The sequence below is a fragment of the Ceratotherium simum genome, chromosome 21, assembly GCF_057802395.1.
Source record: "Ceratotherium simum simum isolate JZ-2026a chromosome 21, ASM5780239v1, whole genome shotgun sequence".
NCBI lineage: Eukaryota > Metazoa > Chordata > Mammalia > Perissodactyla > Rhinocerotidae > Ceratotherium > Ceratotherium simum.
The window spans coordinates 6,042,286-6,067,491 of NC_141920.1; the positions used below are offsets into that span (position 1 = coordinate 6,042,286).

The following is a 25,206-nucleotide window of genomic DNA, read 5'->3' on the forward strand; positions in this document are numbered from 1 at the left end:
AGGAAATGTTTTGGAAGGAATTCTGTCAAGTCTAAAGAGCTGGGAAAGACTTAAAGCTGTGTGAGCGGTCCGGCCCCTCCCACCATCTGCCTCACGCCGCCCTCCTCCCTCTCTGCTGCCATCTGCCCCATTTCTTCCTTCTAGCCTCCCGCATCTGCCGCACAACACGCCCTTTCTACCACTCAACTTCCTTTATTCCACTGACTTCCACCCCCCATCTCCAAGTCTTGGGCCCCCTCCTGTTCTCCATCATGCCCACCATATTTCCCCTCTCACTCCACATCTCCTCCCCCGTCTATCTCCTGCTCAAGTCTCCAGAGCTTCCTCCAGGTTCCCTCCTCCCCCTTCCACTGTCCATCTACCTCCCTCTCCATCCACCTGCCCTCTCCATCTACCTCCCGATCCATCCCTCCCCATCCATCCCCTGCCCTCTCCATCCGCCTCCCTCTCCATCCATCCACCTCCCTCTCCATCCACCTGCCCCCTCCATCCAGCTCCCCATCCATCCACCTCCCCATCCATCCACCTCCCTCTCCATCCACCTGCCCTCTCCATCCACCTCCCCATCCAACCATCCACCTCCCTCTCCATCCACCTCCCCATCCATCCACCTCCCTCTCCATCCACCTGCCCTCTCCATCCACCTGCCCTCTCCATCCGCCTCCCTATCCGTCCATCCACCTCCCTCTCCATCCACCTGCCCTCTCCATCCAGCTCCCCATCCATCCACCTCCCCATCCATCCACCTCCCTCTCCATCTACCTGCCCTCTCCATCCACCTCCCCATCCATCCACCTCCCCATCCATCCACCTCCCCATCCATCCACCTGCCCTCTCCATCCACCTCCCCATCCAACCATCCACCTCCCTCTCCATCCACCTCCCCATCCATCCACCTCCCTCTCCATCCACCTGCCCTCTCCATCCACCTGCCCTATCCATCCGCCTCCCTATCCGTCCATCCACCTCCCTCTCCATCCACCTCCCCATCCATCCACCTCCCTCTCCATCCACCTCCCCATCCATCCACCTCCCTCTCCATCCACCTGCCCTCTCCATCCACCTCCCCATCCATCCACCTCCCCATCCATCCACCTGCCCTATCCATCCGCCTCCCTATCCGTCCATCCGCCTCCCTATCCGTCCATCCACCTCCCTATCCGTCCATCCACCTCCCTCTCCAACCATCCACCTCCCTCTCCAACTATTCACCTGCCTTATCCATCCACCTGCCCTCTCCATCCACCCCACTCCATCTTTTGAAACTCCTTCCAGTTCTCCCTCCCCTTCACTCCCCCACTTTGTCTATCTCCCCACCCCAAGTCTCTGGGGGCGCCCCCTGTAGGTCTTTCCTTCCCCCTACACTTTCCTCCTCTTCCATCTCCCCCCAGGTCTCTCAGCGCCCCCTGCAGGTCCACCTCCACTTCCCTCCATATCTATCTCCCCTCAGGTCTCAGCGCCCCCTGCAGGCCCCTCCTTCCCCTCTACTTCCTTCCTCATCCATCCCCTCCTCAGGCTTCGGTGCCCCGGCAGATTCGCCCTCTGCCTCCACCTTCTCCATTCTCCATCTCCCCTCAGGTCTCAGTGCTCCCTGTAGGTCCCCCTCTATTTCCTCATATCCATCCCCCACACCTCCTCTCAGCGCCCCCTGCAGGTCCCCTCCACTCCCTCCTCATCCATCCCCCACACCATCTCAGTGCCCCCTGCAGGTCCCCTCCACATCCATCCCCCGACCCTGTCTCAGCGCCCCTGCAGGCCCCCTTCACTCCCTCCTCACCCATCCCCCACACTGTCTCAGCGCCCCCTGCAGGCCCCCTCCACTCCTCCTCATCCATCCCCACCCCGTCTCAGCGCCCCTGCAGGCCCCCTCCACTCCCTCCTCATCCATCCCCCCACCCCGTCTCAGTACCCCTTGCAGGCCCCCTCCACTCCCCTCCTCATCCATCCCCCACCCTGTCTCAGCGCCCCTGCAGGCCCCCTTCACTCCCTCCTCATCCATGCCCCACCCTGTCTCAGCGCCCCCTGCAGGCCCCCTTCACTCCCCTCCTCACCCATCCCCCCACACTGTCTCAGCGCCCCTGCAGGCCCCCTCCACTCCCTCCTCATCCATCCCCCCACGCCGTCTCAGTACCCCTTGCAGGCCCCCTCCACTCCCTCCTCATCCATCCCCCACCCCGTCTCAGCGCCCCTGCAGGCCCCCTCCACTCCCTCCTCATCCATCCCCCTACCCCGTCTCAGCGCCCCTGCAGGTCCCCTCCACATCCATCCCTCCTCCACCCCGTCTCAGCGCCCCTGCAGGTCCCCTCCACTCCCTCCTCATCCATCTCCCCCCAGGTTTCAGCGCCCCCTGCACATCTCCCTTTATTTGCTCATATCCGTCTCCCCTCCCCACCAGGTCTCAGCACCCCCTTCAGGTCCCCCTCTCCTCCACCTCCCAGGTCACCATCGTTGTCCATCTCCCCCTCCCCCCGGCCCCGCCCCTTGCACACCGGCCCTTTCCCGCCCAGCGCCTGCGCACTGCCACCCTCGACCCTCGCGCCCAGACGCCGGCGGCGGGCAGTGGCTTGCAGCACGCGGCGCAAGGCGGAGCCCATCAGGACAGGGCGGGCTGGGCGCCCAGGCCACGCCTCCAGGGTGAGGGGCTGCCCCGGGGGCCAGACTGCAGCAGCAGCCTCCAGAGCACAGGCTGCTCCGCGTGGGCGTGGGCGGCGGGGCGGGTGGGGAAGGGCCATCCTGGCGGCGTGGGTGCAGAGGGGCCCCGTCCAGGGCGGGGCCGGGAGGTGGGGGCGCCCTAGGCCCTGAAGGGTGCGTGTGCTGGCCTGAGGCCTGCTGGGCCGAGTCTCAGTGGGCTGGAGGCTCCAGGTCCAAAGCCCGCGTGGCTCAGATGGTGCTCGATCTGAATTCTGCGATGGTGGAAAGCTTGCTTCAGCTCCATCTTGCGAGGCCTGGAATGTGCATTTGCTGAAAGCCTGCTCAGGCCCCAGCTTTCTAGGCCTGGACGTGTGCACTGGCCCAAAGCCTGTGCAGGCTGCACCTTGCCAGGCCTAGAATTGCATTTGCTGAAAGCCTGCTCAGGCCCAGATGTTTTGGTTCTAGAATCTTCTGGTTTAGCCTAAATCCTGCTTAGGCTCAGCGCCTCCTAGGCCTAGGCTGAGTCAACTTAGTCCCAGCCTGTACGAGGCCTTTTGAGGCCAGAACCTCATCAGGCCTTGATCGCCCCGAAGCCCGCGAGGCCCAGACCCCACTGTGCCTTACCAAGTCTCCTGGCTGCTTTCTCAAACAGGCCAAGTCACAATGGCGGGGATGGAGATCTCGATCCCCTCTGAGCTGTTCACTAAAATCAAAGAGCCGGAGTTGATGCCAGAAGAAGCCCTGGAGGAGAAGGGGGAAGATGATGGAGTGTGCAGGGTGAAGGGGTGCCTGAGCCCTGGAGAGCTGGAGGCCCAGTGCGCCTATGAGGCCCTCCAGGCCAGGGTCCTGGAGGGAGGGCAGGAGCTAGTGCTGGTCCCCGCGGAGGAGAGCGAGAAGCACGTCCTGCCCCTGCAGACGGCACGCTTCTCAGAAGACGTGGCGCTGCATGACGTCTGCTGGCTGACGCCCCAGCACCAAGAAGGGGTGCAGCTGGTGGTGCAGCAGGCCGGCAGTGGGCTGCAGCCGCTGCTGTGGCTTGGAGAAGGGTCCCAGCAGAGCCTGCACCAGTGCATCGCCGTCAGCATCCAGGATGAGGTGTACTTGCTGCAGAACATGCAGGTGACACAGGTTCACGTGCTGCAGGAGGATGCAGCTTCCGCCAGTGGAGACGGGAAGTTTGTGGTGAGCCTGGCTGAAAACACTGGGCTGGTTAAGGTATAGCTGGTTTTAGTAAACGGACCCCTTACGTGGAAAAAAAAAACCCAGAAAAATACTTTTTTAAGTTGCTCTTGTGCAGTATTATGTATGAACAAGCAGTTTAAAATTAAACACAGTGAGAGTCATGCCCAGGAAAGTCCTGGGAGACCTCATGTTCTTTTTTACGAGTTGAAAAAGTTACATTAATTAGCATACTATCAGGTACATTGTGTTTTTTAACAAATAGTGTTATATTTCATCCCCAAAACCCTTTATGCTTAAGGCGTGAGCATTTTGGTTGCAATGGGCAATCCTCTGTATTTTCATTTTTGTTTTCCTGTCTGTATTCTAAGGTTTCATCAAGGTGAAGAGCTTAATCAGATTGTAATTAATAGTGTCGTATTTGTTTGAATACTTGTTTTTCGTTTGGTAGTTTGATAAAGGTCAGGAAGACCAGCTCCCGGCTGCAGGAGGATTGGGAGAAAGGACAGAAGAGCAGCTCTTTCTCATGGAAGCCCGGCCGGGAGATGGAGGAAGAGACGAAATCGTTCTGACGATTTCGAACGTAAACGTAGGAGAACAAGAAGATAAACCTGCACCTGATCAAGCACATGTTGAAAAAGCCAACTCCCCCAAAAATCAGAAAAAGGCAAAGGGTAGGCGGGTTCATTTTGTAAGAGAGACTGCGTGACATGGGGTGGCTCGTCTTTCTCTAGGGGAAGGGGATGGTAATTGAAGTTTTAAGTGGTTGACTTTTAGTTGCTTTCAAAATGTCAGGAAATGGAAGAAATTTTAAACTAATGTTCTGGGTTGTGAATCAAATCCAAAAGAGTTTTGCATTTTGCACGCAAATATTTTAAAAGCGCAGTAAAAACTCTCCCGCCAAGCGCTGTGCGCACAGAGAGAAGGTCAGGCCCTGGTCTGCTCCCTAGTTGGCAGCCCCGTGGGGGGTGGGCCTGGTGTAGACAAGAGCCAGTGGTCCAGGAGAAGGAGAGATGTCCAGAAGGCAGCAGACGCACCTTCTAGGGGAGGGGTGTTTAGGTGAGGCCAGGAAAGGGGACTCGGAAACCATTAAGAGTGGGGATCACCATTCCTGGCTGCAGAGGTGGGGGGCTCCAGAGTGTGTGACTTCCAGTGAGTGCGGACAGCTCCACTGTCCCAGGAGAGCCCCGTGGACGGGTGAGATCAGGCCAGATGAGGAAGGACCTGTATTATAACCGAAATTGTATCACAGCAGCCCACAGGATGAATTTGACCCTCAAAAATTATTCGTTCAGCTTTTTAAAAAATTTCTAATTTCTCACTTCTTTAAATCAAGAGAGTTCACTCCCAAAAATCTCAATTTCTAGCTCATTTTTAAAAAGTCATATCTGGCAATGCTCGGCTCTGTTTCCTTCCTCTAGGAACAGGTGGCCGGGGCTGGGATGTGACTCGGTTTAGAAAGTCGCGTGACACCACTGTCCCTTCTTCCTACATGTGGTTCAAGTCATTCATTTAGGTGCATTGCCTCTGGCTTCAGTAGCTGGCTGAGTTTGCAACTTTTACTGTATATTAGTTTCTCATATTTTTAAATCAGGAGATTGTACCCCCAAATTCCTGATTCTCAGCTCATTTTCAGCTTTTTAATATATTCACAATCTTGTACAACAATCTTTAATATATTCACAATTACCACTATCTAATTCCAGAATATATTCATCACCCCCAAAAGAAACCTAAAGCATGAAGCAGCCACTCCCCCCGCCCCTGGCAACCACCAATCTACTCTTGTCTCTGTGGAGTTGCCTGTCCCGGATGTTTCCTGTAAATGGAATCACACGCGTATAGTACATGGCCTTACGTGTCTGGATTCTTTCACTTGGCTCGTGTTTTCAAGGTCCATGTTGTGTCACTACTTCATTCCTTCATCCCTGAATAGTGTTCATTGTGTGCATACACCACGTTTTGTTTATCCGTTCATCCATCAATCAACGTTTGGGTTGTTTCTGCCTTTGAGCTGTTGTACGTGGTGCTGCTGTGAACATTCACATGCACGTTTTTGTTGGAACGCCTGTTTTCAGTTCTTCTGGGCGCGTAGGAGTGGAATTGCTGGGTCCTCTGCTTAGCCTGCGTTTCAGGTTTTGAGGACTATTTCCCCAGGGAGCTGCACCAGTTTACATTCCCGCCGGCAGAGTATGAGGGTTCTAGTTCCTCCACATCCTCGCCAGCACTTATTTTCCATTTTTTAAAAAATTATAGCCGCCCTAGGGGGTGTGAAGTGGTATCTCATTGTGGTTTTGATTTGCGTTTCTCACGTGACTAGCGATGTTGAGCATCTTTTCATGTGCACGTTGGCCGTTCGTGTGTCTTCTTTGGAGAAATGTCTGTTCGGGTCCTTTGCCCATTTTTTAAATGGTGCCTGTATTCGTTTCCCAGTGGCTGCTGTAACAAAACACCACAAGCGGTGACTGAAAACAACAGAAACATATTCTCTCACAGTTCTGGAGGCTGGAAGTCGGAAATCACGGTGTTGGCACAGCCTCGCGCTCTTGGAAGGCTGTAGGAGAGACTCTGTTCCGTGCTGTTCCCTTAGCTTCTGGAGGTGCCGGCAGTCCTGGCATCCCGCGGCTTGTCGAAGCTTCACTCCAACCTCCGCCTCTGTTGTCACGTGAAGCTCTCCCTGTGTGTCTGTCTGTCTTTCCTCTTCTTGTAAGGACACCGGTCTTCTGATCCTTTTTATTTCTGTGTAGTTGGTAGTAATGTCCCCACTTTCCTTCCTGATTTTAGTTATCTGAATTTTCTTTTTTCTTCTTGGTTACAAGTCCAGATAAAGGTTTGTCAATGTTGATCTAAAAAAAACAACTTTTGGTTTCATTGGTTCTGTATTGTTTTTCTGTTTTCTCTCTCGTTTATCTCCACTTGACTCTTTATCATCTCCTTCCTTCTGCTAGCTGGGGGTTTAGACTTCTCTCATTTGTCTGGTTCTTCAAGATGCAAAGTTAGGTTATTGATCTGAAGTTCCTTGGATGTGTTAATGAAATTGAAACATCTAAAGAAAGATTTTTACAAAGATGTAAACGCCGTGTCTGCTTCCTGCAGGAGTCAAACGAACCTACCGCTGTGATGTGTGCAGGTTTACCTCCACTAGAATTTCGAGTTTCAATCGTCATGTGAAAATTCACAGCAACGAGAAGCCCCACATGTGTCACCTTTGCCTGAAAGCCTTTCGTACTGTGACTCTTCTGCGGAACCACGTCAATACGCACACAGGTGAAGCCGCCGGGAAGCGTGTTCCCCCGACTGATGTGTGTGTGGGCTTGTGTAAGATTGCGAACCCACCCATTTCTGCAGTAAAATAATGTGCCGTTTTAGACTTTAGTTTTGTCTTTTTTTCCTTCAATTTTGGTTAAAAACATTGAAAGTCACAAAGATTTTTCTCACATCCATCTGGGTTATTTATGGTTTAAAGAGCCTCTGCTTAATTTTTACAGCATTATGCAACTGAGTATAATTTATAAGTTATAAACTCCTATGAAAATCTGTGGTTAAATCTTGTTTTAATAGGATAAACTCTGTGATTTTACAGGAACCAGGCCCTACAAGTGTGGTGACTGTAACATGGCATTTGTTACCAGTGGAGAACTTGTCCGACACAGACGTTATAAGCACACTCACGAGAAACCCTTTAAATGCTCCATGTGCAAGTATGCCAGCGTGGAAGTAAGTTCACTCTTGTACCTAAAGCTTCGTGGCGTCTCATAAGAAGCCACTGTAAAAGTTATTCAGTTAAACTAACAGTAGACTCTCTTACAAAACGGGTTTTCCTAAAGATATTATTCATACAGAACCTATGCAGGAGATAATACTCATTCTAAATTTAGAATGTTTTCTAAATTTAAAATAGAAAATTGGGGGGCTGGCCCCATGGCCTAGTGATTAAGTTTGGTGCACTCCACTTGGGCAGCCTGGGTTCGGTTACCGGGCGCAGACCTACACCACTCATCGGCAGCCATGCTGTGGCGGCCACCCACATACAAAACAGAGGAAGATTGACACAGATGTTAGCTCAGGGCAAATCTTCCTCAGCAAAAAAAAAAAGAAAGAGAGAGAAAAAAGAAAAAAATAGAAAATTGCATTTCTTTTTTTCTTTGATTATCAACATGTGAAAGCAATGTGTAAAGGTGTACAAATTACCAATAAAATTACTTGTGGTCTTGGAAAACTAATTCTCAAGTTTGTTGGAAAGTTCTACCTAGCGTTTTATGTAGTTCTCAATTCCACAAAATCAGTGTATTTTCTCTAACATAGAGGACAGATGCAGTCTGAATTCTTGCTGAAATTTTTGAGTTTACCTCCTTGGCACTTGGTCAGATGTAAAGCAACTTGCTTGAAGATTTAAAGAGCCATTTCCACTGTTAATTACAGAGACCACCCATTTCAGACTTCAGTCATGTGTCGTGGTCATTTCAACAGTTTGTCTCGTTTGTCCCTCCCAGCAGATTCAGCAGGACTCTGACTGAAACAGCAGCAGAAACACGACACTTGCTTTCAGTGTTGGTTTTCTACAGTGAAGTTTTAAGAACTCCGATATCTGTTAGGACACGGGCCTGCCCCTGATTTCAAGCCCCGTTGGGAAAGGAGAATACACTCAGATGGAACTAAGTTAAAGGGGACGGCTCGAGTTTAAATATAGAAATGATGCAACCGTGTTTCATAAACTAGGAAACTTCATAGACGGGGTCAGAATTTGATTCCAAGAGTTTTTTTCTGCTATTACTATTTTTAAAAATTATTTCTCATCTGAGTTAAAGGTGATGACTGTAGTAAGAAAACACAAAATGAGGGTTGAAGAACAAAGCCGTCTGAGAACCATGAGCCCGGAGTGGACTTCTCGTTGGTGTCCGGCCGGTTCTCAGTGCAGACTGCCCGGCCCGCTGAGAACGTTCTCGGGGTCGGCCGTCTGCTTGCGGCCTACGGGGTGGTCGGCCTCGCCGTGCGCACCCTCTGCTGCTGCCTTGACCCCCGTTTTTGTGGCTTCCAAGTCTTGCCATGCTGGTCTGCTTTAAGGGAAGGTAGGCTAAGTCCCCTCCACACCCCCACGCCATCCTTTACATGTGTTCCGGCAGCACTGTATGGAGGCTGTGGGCAGGTTACGGCAGCTGGGAGAGCTTTTGACCTGCCCTTCCCGAATCTTCCCCTCCACAGCCCCCAGAGAAGGTTCATGCACAGCCTGTGTTGATCATTCACACCACTCATCTTGTCAAACCTTTCAGGCTATAATTTTAAAAATTCCTTTTATTTTGCCTTCTGATATACTTGAAGACATCCACTTTTCTTCTAAAAATCTAAATTTTTCCATTTGGATCTTGGTTTCCATTCTGTCTTCTTTTGTTCTTGAATGTTCTTCAGGCTTCTGTGTGCTTGTCGATTTGGGGGAACCCAGGATAGCCTTCCCGAGATCACAAGCAGGGCTGACACGGGCTTTCCGACCTCTGTAGGCCGAGTGCGGTTGCTTGCCCTCTGAGCTGCTCGGGTGGATAAGGGCCTGCAGGGGGTGAATTCAGTGTGAGAGCAGTTCCAGAAGGCAGTAAAAAAGTCAGGCAAAAAGTGATCAAATGGGAGGTAATTTGTTTGCCTTTTAACTAATTGCCTGGGATATTAATTAGTCAAATTAGAATTTATTTTCTTCTGCTTGAAAGTTACTTCTTGTAAAGAAACTACTAATGCGCAGAACCCATCCTTAATGGCAAGGAAGGCTTCCTCCATGCGTGTGCCATTCTGGGTCCACAGAACTTGGAACTGATGAGGTCCATTGAAGAGCTAATGTTTCAACGTTCCCACCTTATATGCAAACAAAAATCTTCTGACCTCTGCACGCTGCACATGATCTCAACTTTACAGCTCTTGAGCGTATGTTGCCTTAGAAATGAACATAAAATCACGTATGGCCCTGAGCAGCTAGGTTTTGGTTTTCTCTTTGTAAAGTGAAGGTGAACGGGGAGTCTCTTGGAGCAACTGCTCCTTATCCCCCGAGGGTCTTAGATGCACACGTCACACGAAGAAAATCCTCTGCAGCGGAAAATAAGAAGTAATGACTGTTTTGCGTTTTCACGTGTGAAATATGTACTGAGGTGGAAATCAGAGGAATTTAAAAATCTCGTTTAATGCTGGCTAATCGCAGACCCGCAAGTGCAGGTTTCCAGCGCGGTAAACACCCGGTTTGTCCCTTAGGCGAGTAAACTGAAGCGCCACGTCCGCTCGCACACGGGGGAGCGCCCCTTCCAGTGCAGCCTGTGCAGCTACGCCAGCAAGGACACCTACAAACTGAAGCGGCACATGAGGACGCACTCAGGTAAAGCGCTCGTGCGTGAGGCCCAGCGGGCGAAGCGTGTTTTCGGTTTTTAAAGCGAGCTCGTGAAAATCACTGTTGGGTGGCAAAATTAAAGTTCGAATGTCAAAGCAAATTTCTCCATGCCTTGTTGACGTGGGGATTTTCACTCACAATCTCCTTGATTTAGCATCAGGGAGCCCCCTAAATACTGTGCTGACCCCACCGTGGGGAGTAAAGCACCACGAAGTATTTGCTTTCGTAAGTTTTTCACGGGTTTAAAAGTAGACTCCTTAATTCGTCCTTCAACCTGAAGAAAAAACTTAAAACAAAACGTGCTGGTTTCATAATACACTTCCTTTACGTTTTGTTGTGAAGAATGTGTTATGTGTGCTTCTCGGTTCTTTGTGTAACCCCGAGGAGAGGAGCTGGCTATCTGTCTTGACCTGATGAGTAGCCAGCAGATGTTAGGAGAGTCGCCCATCTGGACCATTGTCCACACAGCTGTACTTGTACCGTTGTCTGGGCTGGATTTAGGAATCTTGTAGGAATCTTATTCTAACTGGGGGTTAAACATATGAGAAAGGGGCTGGAAAGGGAGCCTTGGGACAGAAAGAAAAGCTCTCGGCTCTGGGTGTCCTCTGGCGAGGATCAGGGCTGGCGGGGTGAAGCCACCCTGCAGGGGGGCACTTCTGTCGTCCCCGTCACAGGCGAGAAGCCCTACGAATGTCACGTCTGCCACGCGCGCTTCACGCAGAGTGGCACCATGAAGATGCACGTTCTGCAGAAGCACAGTGAGAACGTCCCCAAACACCAGTGTCCCCACTGTGCCACCATCATCGCGAGGAAGAGCGACCTGCGTGAGTGTCTGGCAACGAACTTCCTCTGACTCCCGTGTTTGCTGCTCCTTAGGGCCTGGTTCCAGGGCCTTCAGGGTCAGCTCCCAGGTTTTCTTCCAGAGGTCCTGTGGTGCCATCTGGTGGCGGGATGGCACAAGTGCAGTTGCACAGCACGTCCTGAGAGTTCAGGCCTAGGCCCTTCCCGGGACACGCGATAAGCTCTTGCGGGGTTTTAGCTCATAGAGCACTTTCACGGGTGTTGTTTTACTCCATATTGAACCTGTTTTTACCGATGATGACGCTGGGGCTCAGAGGCATAGGGTGAGCTGCCCGGAGCCCCGTGACCCGGTGCCGGGAGGGGGCCTGGCTGTAGGTTCGGACTCTTTAGTAATGTTCTCTCTGGTGACACTCAGCAAACTGCTCTTCAGCCCTTGCTGCGATCCTAGAAAGTTCTGGAAGCTGAGGGTACAAAAGTAAGAACCTATACAGTTCTCCCTATAGGGAACTCACTTCATGTCATGCTTGTGACATGAAATCCACACTGTGACGCGTATGCCCTCCCAACAGAGCAAGCGTGGATGTCACCGTGAGTGACTCTGAGCACCAGATTCAGGAGTTTGGCTTTTATCCGCCTGCAGGGAAAACCAGCCGATACTTAGCAGTGGGCGGGAGGCGGGTACAGTGAGTGAACCAGCCTTTCTCCTTTGTTTTGGGGTTCCGGGCCTCCCATTTTCCATGATCTTTTTTTTCTTTCTAAAATATCTAACACTGTGATACTCAAAATATGTTAGCAAAAATACAAAGTCACCGGTTTGCCCAGAGAAATTCCGGAGATGAGAAGCACTGTTTTAAAAACATTTCTGAAAGGGTAAAGATGTTTAATGAAGCCCAAGCTTCTATTTTTCATCTGGAACATTCTGTCAGTGTTACTGTAGCTACCAGCACGCTGCAAAAAACAGCCTGGTGGGACTTTGTAGGGCACAAGGGTCACAAGCCAGTTGCCCAGAAAGGAAGCAAGACTTTTTGGCATCACGGCGGAGATATGGGTTCTATCCCACCCCAGTGGGCGGTGCACTCAGTACACCCCCGTGAGGTGCTTTGTAAACAGCTGCCTGCCTTCCCGTCCCTATGCGGGAAATCGGGCTCTGTAAATGACTGTAAATGACTGCGTCAGTGTGTCCGGGCTGTACCTCTAGCACGCACTTGTCGGCTTTCATTCAGCCTCTTACACGGAGGGTCTCAAAACCGCCAGGCTTAGAGTCGGTTAAGTAGAAATTATTCTCGAGCATGTCCAGTCGGGCCTTACCGCGTCTCAGGTCAGTTACAATGTAGGAAAAAAACAGCATGGGTTTCTAACAGAACATCTGGAGTTGTTTTTTAAGTTAAAATACAGAGGTTATATCTTTTTATGTAAAACCACCTTAACATTATGCTAAAAATCAACCCACACCATGATCAGGTTCTCAAAGTGCTTTGTTAAGTGACCACGTTAGGTCCAGTGTGCCCCACCTTATGTAACAGTTAACGCCACACGGACAGGGTATTAAAATGAGGTGTCAGTGTACTGTTCGTTTAGAGCGGTGATTCTCGACTAGGAATGGTATTACCCCCCGGGGGACATGTGGCAATGTCTAGGGGCATTTTGGTTGTCACGATGGAGGAGGAAAGGGTGCTGTTGGCCTCTGGTGGGTGGAGGCCAGAGATGCTGCTCAAGCTCCTGCAGTGCCCAGGACAGCCCTGCCCACTCTGCCCAAGAAGGAATCAGCCAGTGTCAAGTGTTGATAGTGCCCAGGCTGAGAAACCCTGATTTAGAGGGTGGGGGAATATAGTGCTTTTCCCGCAGGTGACGTTCTGTGACTGTCTCAGGTGTCCACCTGCGCAACCTGCACACTTACCAAGCCACGGAGATGAAGTGCCACTACTGCTCTGCCGTCTTCCACGAACGCTACGCCCTCAGTCAGCACCAGAAGACTCACAAAAACGAGAAGAGGTTCAAGTGCGAGCACTGCAGCTACGCCTGCAAGCAGGTGCTGTGTTCCCGTCAATTTGGGGAGGTGGGGAGGCGGCAGACACGGAAGGAGGGAGGGTTGCAGGGGGATTCTCTGTCACTTTGAAAATACTGAGAGAAGCCAAGCTTTAGTAAAAGTAACTGTTCAGAGTAACCAGAAGGCAGCGTGAGCCAGTAGTTTAAAGCCACGGTTCTTAGAGGATGATTCATAGACCCCTAGAGGGCCTTGAAACCAGTCAGCGCCATAAGATCAAAACTGTTGTCGTAGGAAGGCCGAGGCGATCTTGGCTGTCTACGCCGTTGGCATTGGCGCGGAGGGTGCCAGAGCGGTGGAGGCGCCTCAGCGCAGTCGGCGCCGTGACGCGGAGCAGGGTGGTCGCCTCTGCACCTTCGTGCACTGGCAGCAAAAATAAGGGGCCGTTTTACTGAAGGATGTCCTTGACGCAGCAGTAAAAGTTATAAAATTTATTCAGTCTTGACCCTCAAAACTCCTCTCTTTAATGTTCTGTGTGATGAGCCAGGAGGTTGGCGTCGAGCCTCTGCTGCCTTCCCGTGCTTCCTGCACGATTCTCTGGGGCACAGGGGCTGTCTGAGCCACCAGCTCAACTAGCTGCTTTCTCGTGAACCACCGTTTTTACCTGAAAGAGCAAATGACAGACAAACTCGGCTTATTCAGTTGTTGGGTATTTGGCACACGTTTTCTTGAAAGTAAATGAAGTGAGCCTGTCACTTTAAGGAAAATGCGTGTTGCCGTGGATACAATTTCAGCTTTGACGAGGAAATTAGAATTAGAATTTTGGAAAACTTATAGCTACCACTGTGAGCTTGACAGCTTTCTCATAGTTAAAGAGTTTTCTAATGAGATTGGAGTGATTTTAAGACAGCAATATTTTATTAGTATAGTGAAATATGTCAACATTTAGAAGCTCTCTGTAACTCAGGAAATTGATATTTTCCAAATGACCAATTGATTATTTTACAGAATCGTGCTTGGGTAAAAGATCCAGTCCAAGGATAAGATAGATCAATGGATTTTAAAGTGACAGAGTACAAAAAGTTCCTTGGTGTGGTTTCAGATTCCACATTTTAACCAACTTTTGAGAAATTACCACTTGTTGCATTTTGATGTAATGTCAGAGAAGGATGTCCACAGTTACCTGAAAAAGCTATTAAAATTCTGCTCCCTTTTCTAACTGTATGTCTGTGAGAGTAGATTTTCTTCATCTGTCTCAACGACAACAACATACCCAGCAGCCTGAAGGCGGAAGCTGGGGTGAGAATCCAGCTGTCTTCTTTTAGTAAGGTTGCCAGACTTAGAAACAAAAATACGGGATGACCAGTTAAATTTGAATTTCAGATAAACCACAGATACTTTTGTATATAAATATGTCCCCGAGAGTGCAGCCTATATTTTAACTGGCAACCTTATCTAGTAGGCCAGACATTAATTTTTTTTGTTTTGAAAAATAGGTACGTTTACAGAAATATGGTAACATACAATTGGTTTATTGTTATTTTTAAATGAATCCATAAATGTTTTTCATAATTTTTAATTTCTCAGTTTTGATTTCTAATACAGTCAGTGTTGATAGATATCACCCCCATAAACAAAAGCTCCTTGGAGTCGTCAATAATTTTTAGGAGTGTAATGGGTCCTAAGACCAAAAGGTCTAGAACTGAACTGCTGCTTTGGAGCCTTGTCTGCTACTGTGAATATTTTGCCGCTGTGACCGAAGGTGGACACGGGTGCTTCTTGTGTTTCAGAGTGTGGGCTAGAAACTGTAAATGCTTTGAGTAAAGGAGAGAGTTTTTCCAGTAGATTTTGAGCGTTAGGATGTTTTGAGGCTCCGAGCTCACATTTGTTAAAGTGAGCTAGGAGAGCTTCCTGGAAGGTGGATAACGTTGTGGAGGAGGAGGGGGTTCGGGGAGCAGAGAGCAGACGGGGGCACCTTGAGAGGAGGCTGGAGCACTGCCGGGCGCTCTGAGCTGCTTTGCTCCCGGAGAGCCGGGCTCCCAGGTGAGACCTGGTGCAGAGGCAGGTGGTGCTCCCCGGGGAGCGAGGGATGAGATGAAAGGCGTCTGCGGAAGCGGGTGTGCAGTGAATTCGATGAGAGAAAGATTGCAAGATTTCGACTATCAATTAGTTACTAACAGTAACGCGGAAGTGGCCGTGTATTTCATCTGAGTAGTCATAGCGTTTTTAATAAAACAAATCAAATATATGCTTTTGCTTGACTTTATATATATTTTTGTCCTGATTGCCTAAATTATTTACTCATATAGTTACGACTTCTGGTTATTTCTTTGCTGGGAACAATTATTTTCACTGTTACGCTTTTGAATCGAGGTTAAGATTGGTTATAATACCATCTGGAAGTAGAAGGGACAATGTTTAATTGCTTAACATACTTCCAACCCCAACTGTCCATGCACTGAAACTCTATCATTAGATTTTTAAGTTCGCAGGTTCCGGCCGCCCTTTGTAAACTCAGGTCCTTGCAAATAACTATAGAAGTAGGGCTCCAAACACATGGGCTCTTTTGGAGGGAAAAATGATTACCATTTCACCCCCCAAGGTGTGCTCTGCCACCTCCCCCATGGGACTGTAGGACCAGCCGGGGGCTAATCGTGAGAGCTTTGTAACCTGACGGCAGGGACTGTGTCCCAGTGTGTTTCGTAGACAGCCAGACGGCGCTGCTGCCGCAGCAGTGTGTGTTTGCTGTGATTTTTCTTAATAGTGCACTCATCTTTGGGGAGGAAAAAAAGATCTCGTACAACAAATAATGTCCGATACTATAGAATTCCCATAAATAGCTAAGCTGTTTATTCTCTTCCCCTCCCCTCCTAGGAACGTCATATGACAGTTCACACTTGGACCCACACGGGAGAGAAACCGTTTGCCTGCCTCTCCTGCAATAAATGTTTCCGACAGAAGCAGCTTCTAAATGTTCACGTCAAGAAATACCACGATGCAAATTTCATCCCGACTGTTTACGAATGCCCCCAGTGTGGCAAAGGCTTTTCCCGCTGGGTAAGCTGACTTAAGTCGCAGTAAATCCTCTTGGAGAAGGTCCCTCTGTCTCACAGGCACAGCGTCACCCTCGGGGTGTCTAAACCCGATTAGAGAAGCTTGCCAGGACTTCAGATAGCATCTGTCGTGCCGAAGGGAAAGTGGTTATTAGTTTTGTGGAGTCACAAAACTCTTGAAAATCGTATAAAAGCACAGTCTCCCCTTCCATGAAAAAAGACAATTTTATAAACAAAATCTTGCAAATAGTTTTGGGAGTTCTCAGACTCCCCAAATTCTACAAAGAATCCTTGCTTTTAGTGTAACATTTCAAAATCATTCCTGTGAATTAGATTTAGACTCCTTCACAGAGAGAATGCAATTTTCAAAATGTTTTATAGATGTTCTTAGAATAGTGCTGTTGGTACCGTGCTCAGAAATACCTTTACTCTTCAGTTTTATTCTTTTTGGGTGTCGTATTAGTTACCTGTTGCTGCATAACAAATTACCTCAAAACTTAGTGGCTTAAAATAACAAACATTTGTGATCTCACAGTTTCTGTGGGACAGTGCCTTTTGTCACCTAGTCTTAAAAGTTACACAACATTTTTTCTATTCACTAGAAACAAATCCCAAAGTCCAGCCCACACTCAAGGGGTGGGCAGTGAAGTCCCTTTTGAAAGGAAGAGTGTCACAGAATTTGTGGACATTTTAAAACCACCACAGATGATTAGTCAGGTCCCTAGACCGTGATGCTGCGCTCTAACTTTATAAAAGATCTGCATTATCTGAGGTCGACTGTTTTTATGGGGGAAACTGTCTTTTCTCTTAAAAGAAAATAGTAGGGCAATTGTGTTTTTCTGGGTAGCGGAGGGGAATAATTCTGGAGTGTTAATGCTATTAGTTCAAAATTTTGAAGAGGAATGGTGGCAACGCTCCAAATACAGTATCAGTCATACTGTTAACATTGTAAGGAAGCTGCTCTCTGGTGTGAGAAACAAGAAAGCAGAGAAGAGAACGAGTCAGCCTTGTAGAATCCCTCAGAACATAAAATCAGAAGTTTTGAAACTTTTTCTTCCATTCAAGAAAGTGGATTTGGATTTGCATCTACAATATATAAAGAACTCACAACTCAATGGTAAAAAGAAATATACCCAATTAGAAACAGGCGAAGGATCTATAACAGACATTGCTCCAAAGAAGATAAACAAATGGCCAGTAAGCACATGAAAAGATGCTCGGCATCATTGGTCATTAGGGAAAAGCACGTCGAAATCCCAGTGAGATACCACTAGGACCAGCCATTAGGATGGCAGCAGTCAAAGAAGACAGATAATCGAAGACGTGGAAAAATGGGAGGCCTCGGACGTTGCTGGTGGGATTTTAAAAATGGTGAAGCCACCTTGGAAGACAGTCTGGCAGCTCCTCAAAAAGTTAAACATAAGGTTACCATATGACCCAGCAAGTCTACTCCTAGGCACATTACGCTAAAGAACTGAAGACATATAACCACATAGAAACTTGTACATGAGTGTTCACAGCAGCATTATTCATAATCGCCAAAAAGTGGAAACTACCCAAGTGTCCATCAGCTGATGAACAGATGAAATATGGGCTATCCATACAATGCAATGTTAGCCATAAAAGGAGTGAAGTGCAGACACATGCTACAACGTGGATGAACCGTGGAAGGAGCCAGACACAGAGGGCCACATAGTATATGATCCCATTTATGTGAGATGTCCAGAATAGGCAATTCATAGAGACGGAGTGTGGATTAGTGGTGGCCGGGAGCAGAGTGGGGGGCATGCAGGGTGACTGCATGTGAAGGGCACAGGATTTCTTTTTGAAATGTCCTAAAATTGATTATGGTGATGCTTGCACAGTTCTGTGAATAAAGCAAAAACCACTGAATTACACACTTCAAATGGATGAATTGTGTGGTATGTGAATTATATCTCAATAAAGCTGTTAAAAAAAATAACAGAAAGGGACTCCCCGTTTCTGGTTCCACATGTAAGGAGCTGAGAAGTCACCACTGTGTCCTAACAAGTGAGAAACTGAACAGACTGAAAAATCAACAGCTCTTCCAGGATCTGTAAGAGAGGGGAGGACGCAGGGCAAACCACTGCCTTCAAGATTGGAGACAGACAGGTGAACACAGGGTGTCACTGCCTACCTGAGCAGAGACCCACAAGCGGAAACTGCCTGGGAACCCAGTGCTAGAATGGGAAAACCTGACCTGTAACTGATGAATTGCTGGAGGCTCAGTGTGGACAGCTAGAGAAAGTTGAAAACTACAGAGGGATCCATTCATAGGGAGACCTCACAATAGATGTTTTACCACCAGGAGTTCAACCAGATTCCCACAGTGAATATCTAAAAAAAATCCCCTTCCGGCAGGGGGAGGGGAAAGAAAGCATTCTGAAATAGCCCCGAGCCCTCTGTTCTGAACAAGTCTGCCCTCAGGGCAAACTAGTTAACCGGAGCCTAAGCTGCTGGGGTTTTATCAGAGCCTAACTGAGCCAGAGAAGGGGAATACCCAACTCCAGCCCACCCTAGCCTTCGTGTCCCACCCAAGTGGGGAGAAAAAAGAAGCGAAGAAACACGGTGAAGTTCCCAGTCCAGACACACAGGCTCACTGAACACTGAGGCCTGATCACAGGACTGAAGAATGCTCCCCTCCCCCACCTCACCCGCATGTCTCTGAAGCCCCTTTTACCCCGTCCATCGCGTCCTGCTACCAGGAAAAGGTTACAAAGCAAGCCAAAAGGCAAAAACCACAATTTGAAGAGACAGAGCAACCATCAGAACCAGACATGGCAGGGATGCTGGAATTATCAGACCAGGAATTTAAAACAACAATGATGAATATGCTAAGGGCCCTAATGGATAAAGTAGACAGCGTGCAAGAACTGATGGGCAATGTCAACAGAGAGATGGAATTCCTAAGAAAGAACCAAAAAGAAATGCTAGAGATTGGGGCTGGCCCGGTGGCGCAAGCGGTTAAGTGTGCACGCTCTGCTGCGGTGGCCCGGGGTTCAAGGGTTCTGATCCCGGGCACGCACTGACGCACCGCTTGGCAAGCCATGCTGTGGTGGCGTCCCATATAAAGTGGAGGAAGATGGGCATGGATGTTAGCCCAGGGCCAGTCTTCCTCAGCAAAAAGAGGAGGATTGGCACATGTTAGCTCAGGGCTGATCTTCCTCACACAAAAAAAGAAAAGAAATGCTAGAGATCAAAAACACTAACAGAAAGGAAGAATCCTCTGGTGAACAAAATCAAAGAGGAACTAAATAAATGGAGAGAGATTCCATGTTCATGGATAAGAAGACCCAATACTGTCAAGATGTCAGTTCTTCCCAACTGGATCTATATCTTCAATGCAGTCCCAGTCAAAATCCCAGCAAGTTATTTTGTGGATATTGACAAACAGATTCTAAAGTTTATATGGAGAGGCAAGAGACCCAGAATAGCCAACGCAGTGTTGCAGGAGAAGAGCAAAGTTGGAGGGATGACACTACTCGATGTCAAGACATACTGTAAAGCTACAGTGATCAAGACAGTGTGGTATTGGCAAAAGAATAGACAAATAGATCAACAGAACAGGCTAGAGAGCCCAGAAGTAGACCTCCGTAAATATAGTCAGCTGATCTTTGACAAAGGATCAAAGGGAACACAACGGAAAAAAGACGACAGTCTTTTCAAGAACTGGTGCTAGAACCATTGGACATCCACATTAACGAAGAAAAAGAACCTAGCCACAGACTTTACACCCTTCGCAAAAATTAACTCAAAATGGATCACAGACCTAAATGTAAAACATAAAGCTATAAAACTAGAAGCTAAACATAGGAGAAAATCTAGACGACCTTGGGTGTGGTTGTGCCTTTTTAGATAAAACACCAAAGACATGATCCCTTAAAGAAATAATCGATAAGCTGGGCCTCATTAAAATTAAAAACTTCTGCTCTGTGAAAGACAATGTCAAGAGAATGAAAAGAAAAGCCACAGACCTGGAGAAAATATATGCAAAAGTCACATCTGATAAGGGACTGTTATCCAAAATAGATAAAGAACTGTTACAACTCAACAGTAAGAAGACAACCCAATTAAAAAGTGGACCAAAGACTTTAACAGACACCTCATCAAAGAAGATCTCCAGATGGCAAATAAACATGAAAAGTTGTTCTGTGTCATGTGTCATCAGGGAAGTGCAAACTAAAACAACAGCGAGATGCCACCACACACCTATTAGAGTGGCCAATGTGCAGAACGCTGACACCGCTAAATACTGCCGAGGCCGTGGAGCGGCAGGAGCTCTCATTCAGTGCTGGTGGGAATGCAAAATGGTGCAGCCACTTCAGAAGACAGTTTGGTGGTTTCTTACAAAACTGAATATACTCTTCCCACACGGTACAGCGATCATGCTCCTTGGTATTTACCCAAAGGAGTTGAAAGCTCATGTCCACACAAAAACCTGCACACGGATGCTTATAGCAGCTTTATTCGTAATCGCCAAAACTTGGAAGCAACCAAGATGTCCTTCAGTAGGTGAACGGAAACTGGGGTCCATCAGACAGTGGAATACTATCCAGAGCTAAAAAGAAATGAGCTGTCAAGCCATGAAGAGATATGGAGGAACCTTAAATGCATATTGCTAAGTGGAGAAAGCCGAGCTGAAAAGGCTACATACTGATTCCAACTATATGACTTTCTGGAAAAGGCAAAACTATGGAGACAGTAAAAGGATTGGTGATTGCCAGGGGTCGGCGGGGGGGTGGGGATCAACAGGTAGAGCACGAGGATTTTTAGGGCAGTGAAGATACTCTGTATGATACTATAATGGTGGATACAATGGTGGATACGTTTGTCCAAACCCGTAGAATGTACAACACCAAGAGTGAACCCTAATGTAAAGGGTGGATTTGGGATGGTGATGATGTGTCAATGTAGCCTCACCCATTGTAACAAATGTACCACTCTGGTGGGGATGTTGCTGGTAGGGGAGGCTGTGATGTGTGGGGACAGGGGGCGTATGGGAAATCTCTACCTCCTCCTCAATTTTGCTGTGAACCTAAAACTACTGTAAAAAAAACTTAAAAAATAAATCAATCAACATAAATAAATAAATGAAAGCATATCTGGATACTCGAATTCAATTTAACTTTTAAAAAGTAAATTATTCGCAAACTTCTGCTCTTTAACACACAGTAGTCACAGTGTGTCTCCACATCAGAACGTCACAGGCCAGGCCTCCTTCCTCTCTGGGAAGGACCCCTGCTCTGCATTCAGAATGTTGGCTTCCTCCTTTCTTGAGAAATGTTTCTCTGACACAAGTTTTCTCATATTACTTTGCCCTGTGAGTCCTAAATAGCCTAAATGTTTCATAGGTTTACTTAAAATCTTAATCCCCTTTTACAGGCTGGATGTGTTTTTGTTTGTTTTGTTCCAAAACTGTCATCAGGAGTTGTTAACCATGAAGTTCATGAAGTTATAGGGAGATGTGTCTGTGTGTAGACATATATGCGCTTTGCTGGGGAAGGAACCATTGCTTTTATCATATTCACGAAGGAATTCTTGACCCCAAAAGGCTTGGTTTATCCACAATCATATAAACCAGGGGCTGGTGAACTTTTTTCTGTAAAGGGCCAGATAGTAAGTGTTCTCAGCTTCACTGGCCAGAGCATTTCTGCTCCAACTACTCGAGTATGTCACAGAAGCTGACATAGATGGGTGATTCGCAGATGAGTGAACATGGCTGTGTTCCAAAAAGCTCGCTTTACAAAAACAGTGGGCAGGCTGGCTTTGACCCTCTGGCCACAGTCCGCCCACCCCTGTGGAGAACCATAAAAGGGAGGAAGTTTAAATAACCCGGGAGATTCCCCTCCACTTACATGTGAATCCTTCCTCTCCATCCATAGACCAGGACAGTCCTGCGAACCCCACACTCAGGTCGAAAGGGAAACTGGGTGGCGTGTTTTATATAATCAGCAAATTTAGTGACATGTCACCAGTATCTCACTTTTGCCTATGAACTTTTCAGATGGTGAAAATTTTCTAACTTATGTTAGTAAGTTTGAAAAAATGGGCCAAAGGCTTTAACAGACACATCACCAGAGGATGCTCACTGTTCATCCGTGAGGATATATCGCTAATAGGCCTGACTAGGAAATCGCTGACTCCCTTTGAGTTCTAACGTCATACACAGTTTTAATAACCCCGTGCACAGCAGGTCGGAGAGAAGTGGCCGGGCAGTGAAATCTCTATGGTGTGTTACTGATTTTCATAAAATCGACTGATACGTTGAATTTCTGGTTTAACATTGTCTCATTTTAGGGAGTAGATGCATTCTGGGAAAACAGATCTTGTCTTTTCGTTGACTTGTATTATAAAACAGTATTTCAAATAAGCTAGCTTTTAACTAGACCCAAACACAACAGAAAGGGTCACCTTTAAAATTCATCTTTTCTGTACCAGATCATAAAGGTACGCGCTGCCCGTTCTCCAGAGCCCCTCTCTGTGCCGCGCGTTTCCGGTGGCCTTCCTTCAGCGATGCTGACTTTCGTTGTGTGCTCTGTCATTTCCCCGGCAGACTAATATGAGAAGACACTCAGGGAAGTGTGACCCCGGGCGAGACAAGTCGGCCACCTCGGGAAAAGGACCAAGAATGAAAAAGAGACAGCCGGCTATCCCGAAAGAGGCAGGAAAGGAAGACGGTACCTCATTTTAACCGAATTGGGTTTTAATTTGACAGTGATTTTCCTGTGCTACATTTTCCTGGGGGCTGAGTGCTTCTGTGCAGGGGACACGCCCGGAAACCCTGGGGGCCAGCCCCCGAGGGGCGCCTGGTCCGGCAGCTCTGTGGCTGCTTCCTGCCGCTGTGGGCAGGCTTTGAGCTTCGTTTCTCCCCGGTTTGGTTATTGGTGAAGTGGGGTGGTGGCTTACCCCCCTCAGCACCGCAGTGAGCCCCGGGTGACGTGCACGTCCCCCATCCCACGGGTTCCTGGCGAGACATCTTAGCCTGGCCCAGTGGCAGACGCGCACGCCCCTGCCCCCTCTCCCTCAGAGCCCCCCTTGGTCCTGCTGGTGGACTGTCCCCAGCACCCGGTGCAGTGCTGGGCGCTGAGCTCGTGTCCTGGGGCTGCTGCAGCAAATGACCACAGACGGGTGGCCTAGAACACAGAAGTGTATTCTCTCAGGGTTCTGGAGGCCGGAAGTCCTGAATCAAGGCATCAGCTCCCTGGGAAGGCTCTGAGGGAGGATCCTTCTGCCTCTCCCAGCTTCCCGTGGCTCCAGGCGTCCCTTGGCTTGTGGCTGTGTCACCCCAGTCTCTGTCCCCAGGGTCACATGGCTTCTCCACGGAGTCTGTGTCTCTTCTCCTCTGTCTCTTAGAAGGACGCTCGTCACTGGATTTAGGGCCTGCCTGGAAACTCCAGGGTGATCTCATCTCAGATCCCTAACTTAATTATATCTTCAAAGACCTTATTTCAAATAAAGTCACACTCACAGGTTCAGGGGGTTAGGATGTGGGCACACCTTTTTAGGGGCCACTGTTCACCCCACTGCGGGCATCACTTCTTAATCCTCCGGCCTCAGGGAGCAGACGTGTTTCCCCGGTTAGCACAGGGGGCATCTGGCAGCATTGCCGGCATGGAAGCCCACGTTCCAGAAGGGCAGAAGTGGGAAAGCTCTTGTAGGTTTAAACATCGATGACGATGAGGCTGGACGTATTAGAACGTTTCTCATATTTTAGATGGTCGGCTGTTGAATCCTAAGCAAAGTGAGAATTGAGACAAGTAACCTGACTTAAGTTAGCAAAAACACGACTTAATTTGCCTTTCAGGGTTTTTTTAGCCTATATTGTCCAGATAATTGTCTCACTTCTACTTCTGTTGTGCTGGTGGGTCAGCGTGTGTCCCCCACCAGTTCACTGGTAGATCTCTACAAGTTCCTGTCGATGGTATTGATTTTGTGAATCTTGTGTTCACTTGTAGCAACTGGGTCTTAGAACTCCCCTCTTCCCCCCAAAAATGCTTTAAGGAACCACAAGCAAAAAGATCTTCAGACAACTTTGAACTAACGTGGGGAAAGCTTTCTTTGGTGGGCCCTTTGTCTCACATTCCCGTGAGCAGGCAGTGACGCTCCATGGGGTTCTTGGAAGTAATTTGGAGAATGGGTAGGGGGTTGAATATGGGTGGATTTCCCGTGATCTGTTTTTAAACTCCCAAAGTTGGGCTGACTGTTTGGAAGCTGCTGGAGGCGGGGCAGGGATGGTTATGGATCTGGGCGTGGCTCACGGTGTGGACCTAGTACAACGCCTGACCGGAATTGACTGTATATGTTGATTGGCCAAAGGGACAGATGCCCTGCGAGCAGCTCGCTTTTTTCATCTCGTCGGTGTCATTCCCCGGACGTCGAAACAAGACTTGCGTGAGTAGCTCAGCCGCTGTATAGGTCTATAGGACCCACATTCGACTTACGGCCGTGGTCCTCAGCATGGGGCGATTTGGCCCCCCAGGGACATGTGGCAGTGTCTGGAGACATTCTTGGTTGTCACAGCTGAGGAGGAGGTTCTGCTGGCATCCAGCGGGTAGAGGCCAGGGAGGCTGCTGAACGTCCTGCAATGCACAGGAGAGCCCCACTGCAGAGACTGTCCGGCCCTAAATGTCTGTAGTCCTGAGCTTGAGAAACCCTGACTCAAAGCAGAGCTGAGATCAGAATATTTGTCCTGTAAAGGGAAAGATTGTTTTTAAAATGTTCGCTGCCATGTTAAAAATGGTGATTGTTTCCAAAATATATTTGCACGGGTTTCTTGGCTTCATTTTAAATTTGCCACCCCTGTGCCTTTCCCCCAGAAGCCCCGGCTGAGGAGGCCTCCACTGTGAAGGGAGAACAGTGCCTGGGGGAGATGGTTCCTGTCGACCCGGGAGAAACCGCAGCCGGAGTCGAGGACCTGGATGAAGCCCTGACCTGTGAGATGATCCTCAGCATGATGGATAAGCTGTAGAGATTCAGATTCATTTTTACAGCACTTAATTCTTAAAGCAAGTTAGAAGTTTCAGCATCTTGTTTGAATTGTTTCTTTGAAATAATTAAGTTCATGACAAGGGATGGTCACGATTTTTCCGAAGTTTGAAGGAATGCCTAGAATAATTTACCTATTTTTTTGACCGAATAGTTCAAAAAACATTGCAGGTATTTTATAAAAGGCCCAA

The 25,206-nt window shown here is 48.4% G+C and overlaps 1 protein-coding gene across 1 annotated transcript; it reads left to right on the forward strand.

The window, feature by feature from the left end:
- The first annotated feature begins 3,294 nt into the window (after window positions 1-3,294).
- CTCFL (CCCTC-binding factor like) lies at window positions 3,295-24,998 on the forward strand. The gene is made up of 10 exons (XM_014787578.2): window positions 3,295-3,846; window positions 4,262-4,484; window positions 6,907-7,077; window positions 7,394-7,527; window positions 10,039-10,159; window positions 10,846-10,995; window positions 12,841-13,001; window positions 15,831-16,013; window positions 22,584-22,707; window positions 24,847-24,998. Exons 1-10 carry the CDS (start codon window positions 3,295-3,297, stop codon window positions 24,996-24,998), a joined length of 1,971 nt encoding a protein of 656 aa, XP_014643064.2.
- Window positions 24,999-25,206: the final 208 nt, after the last annotated feature.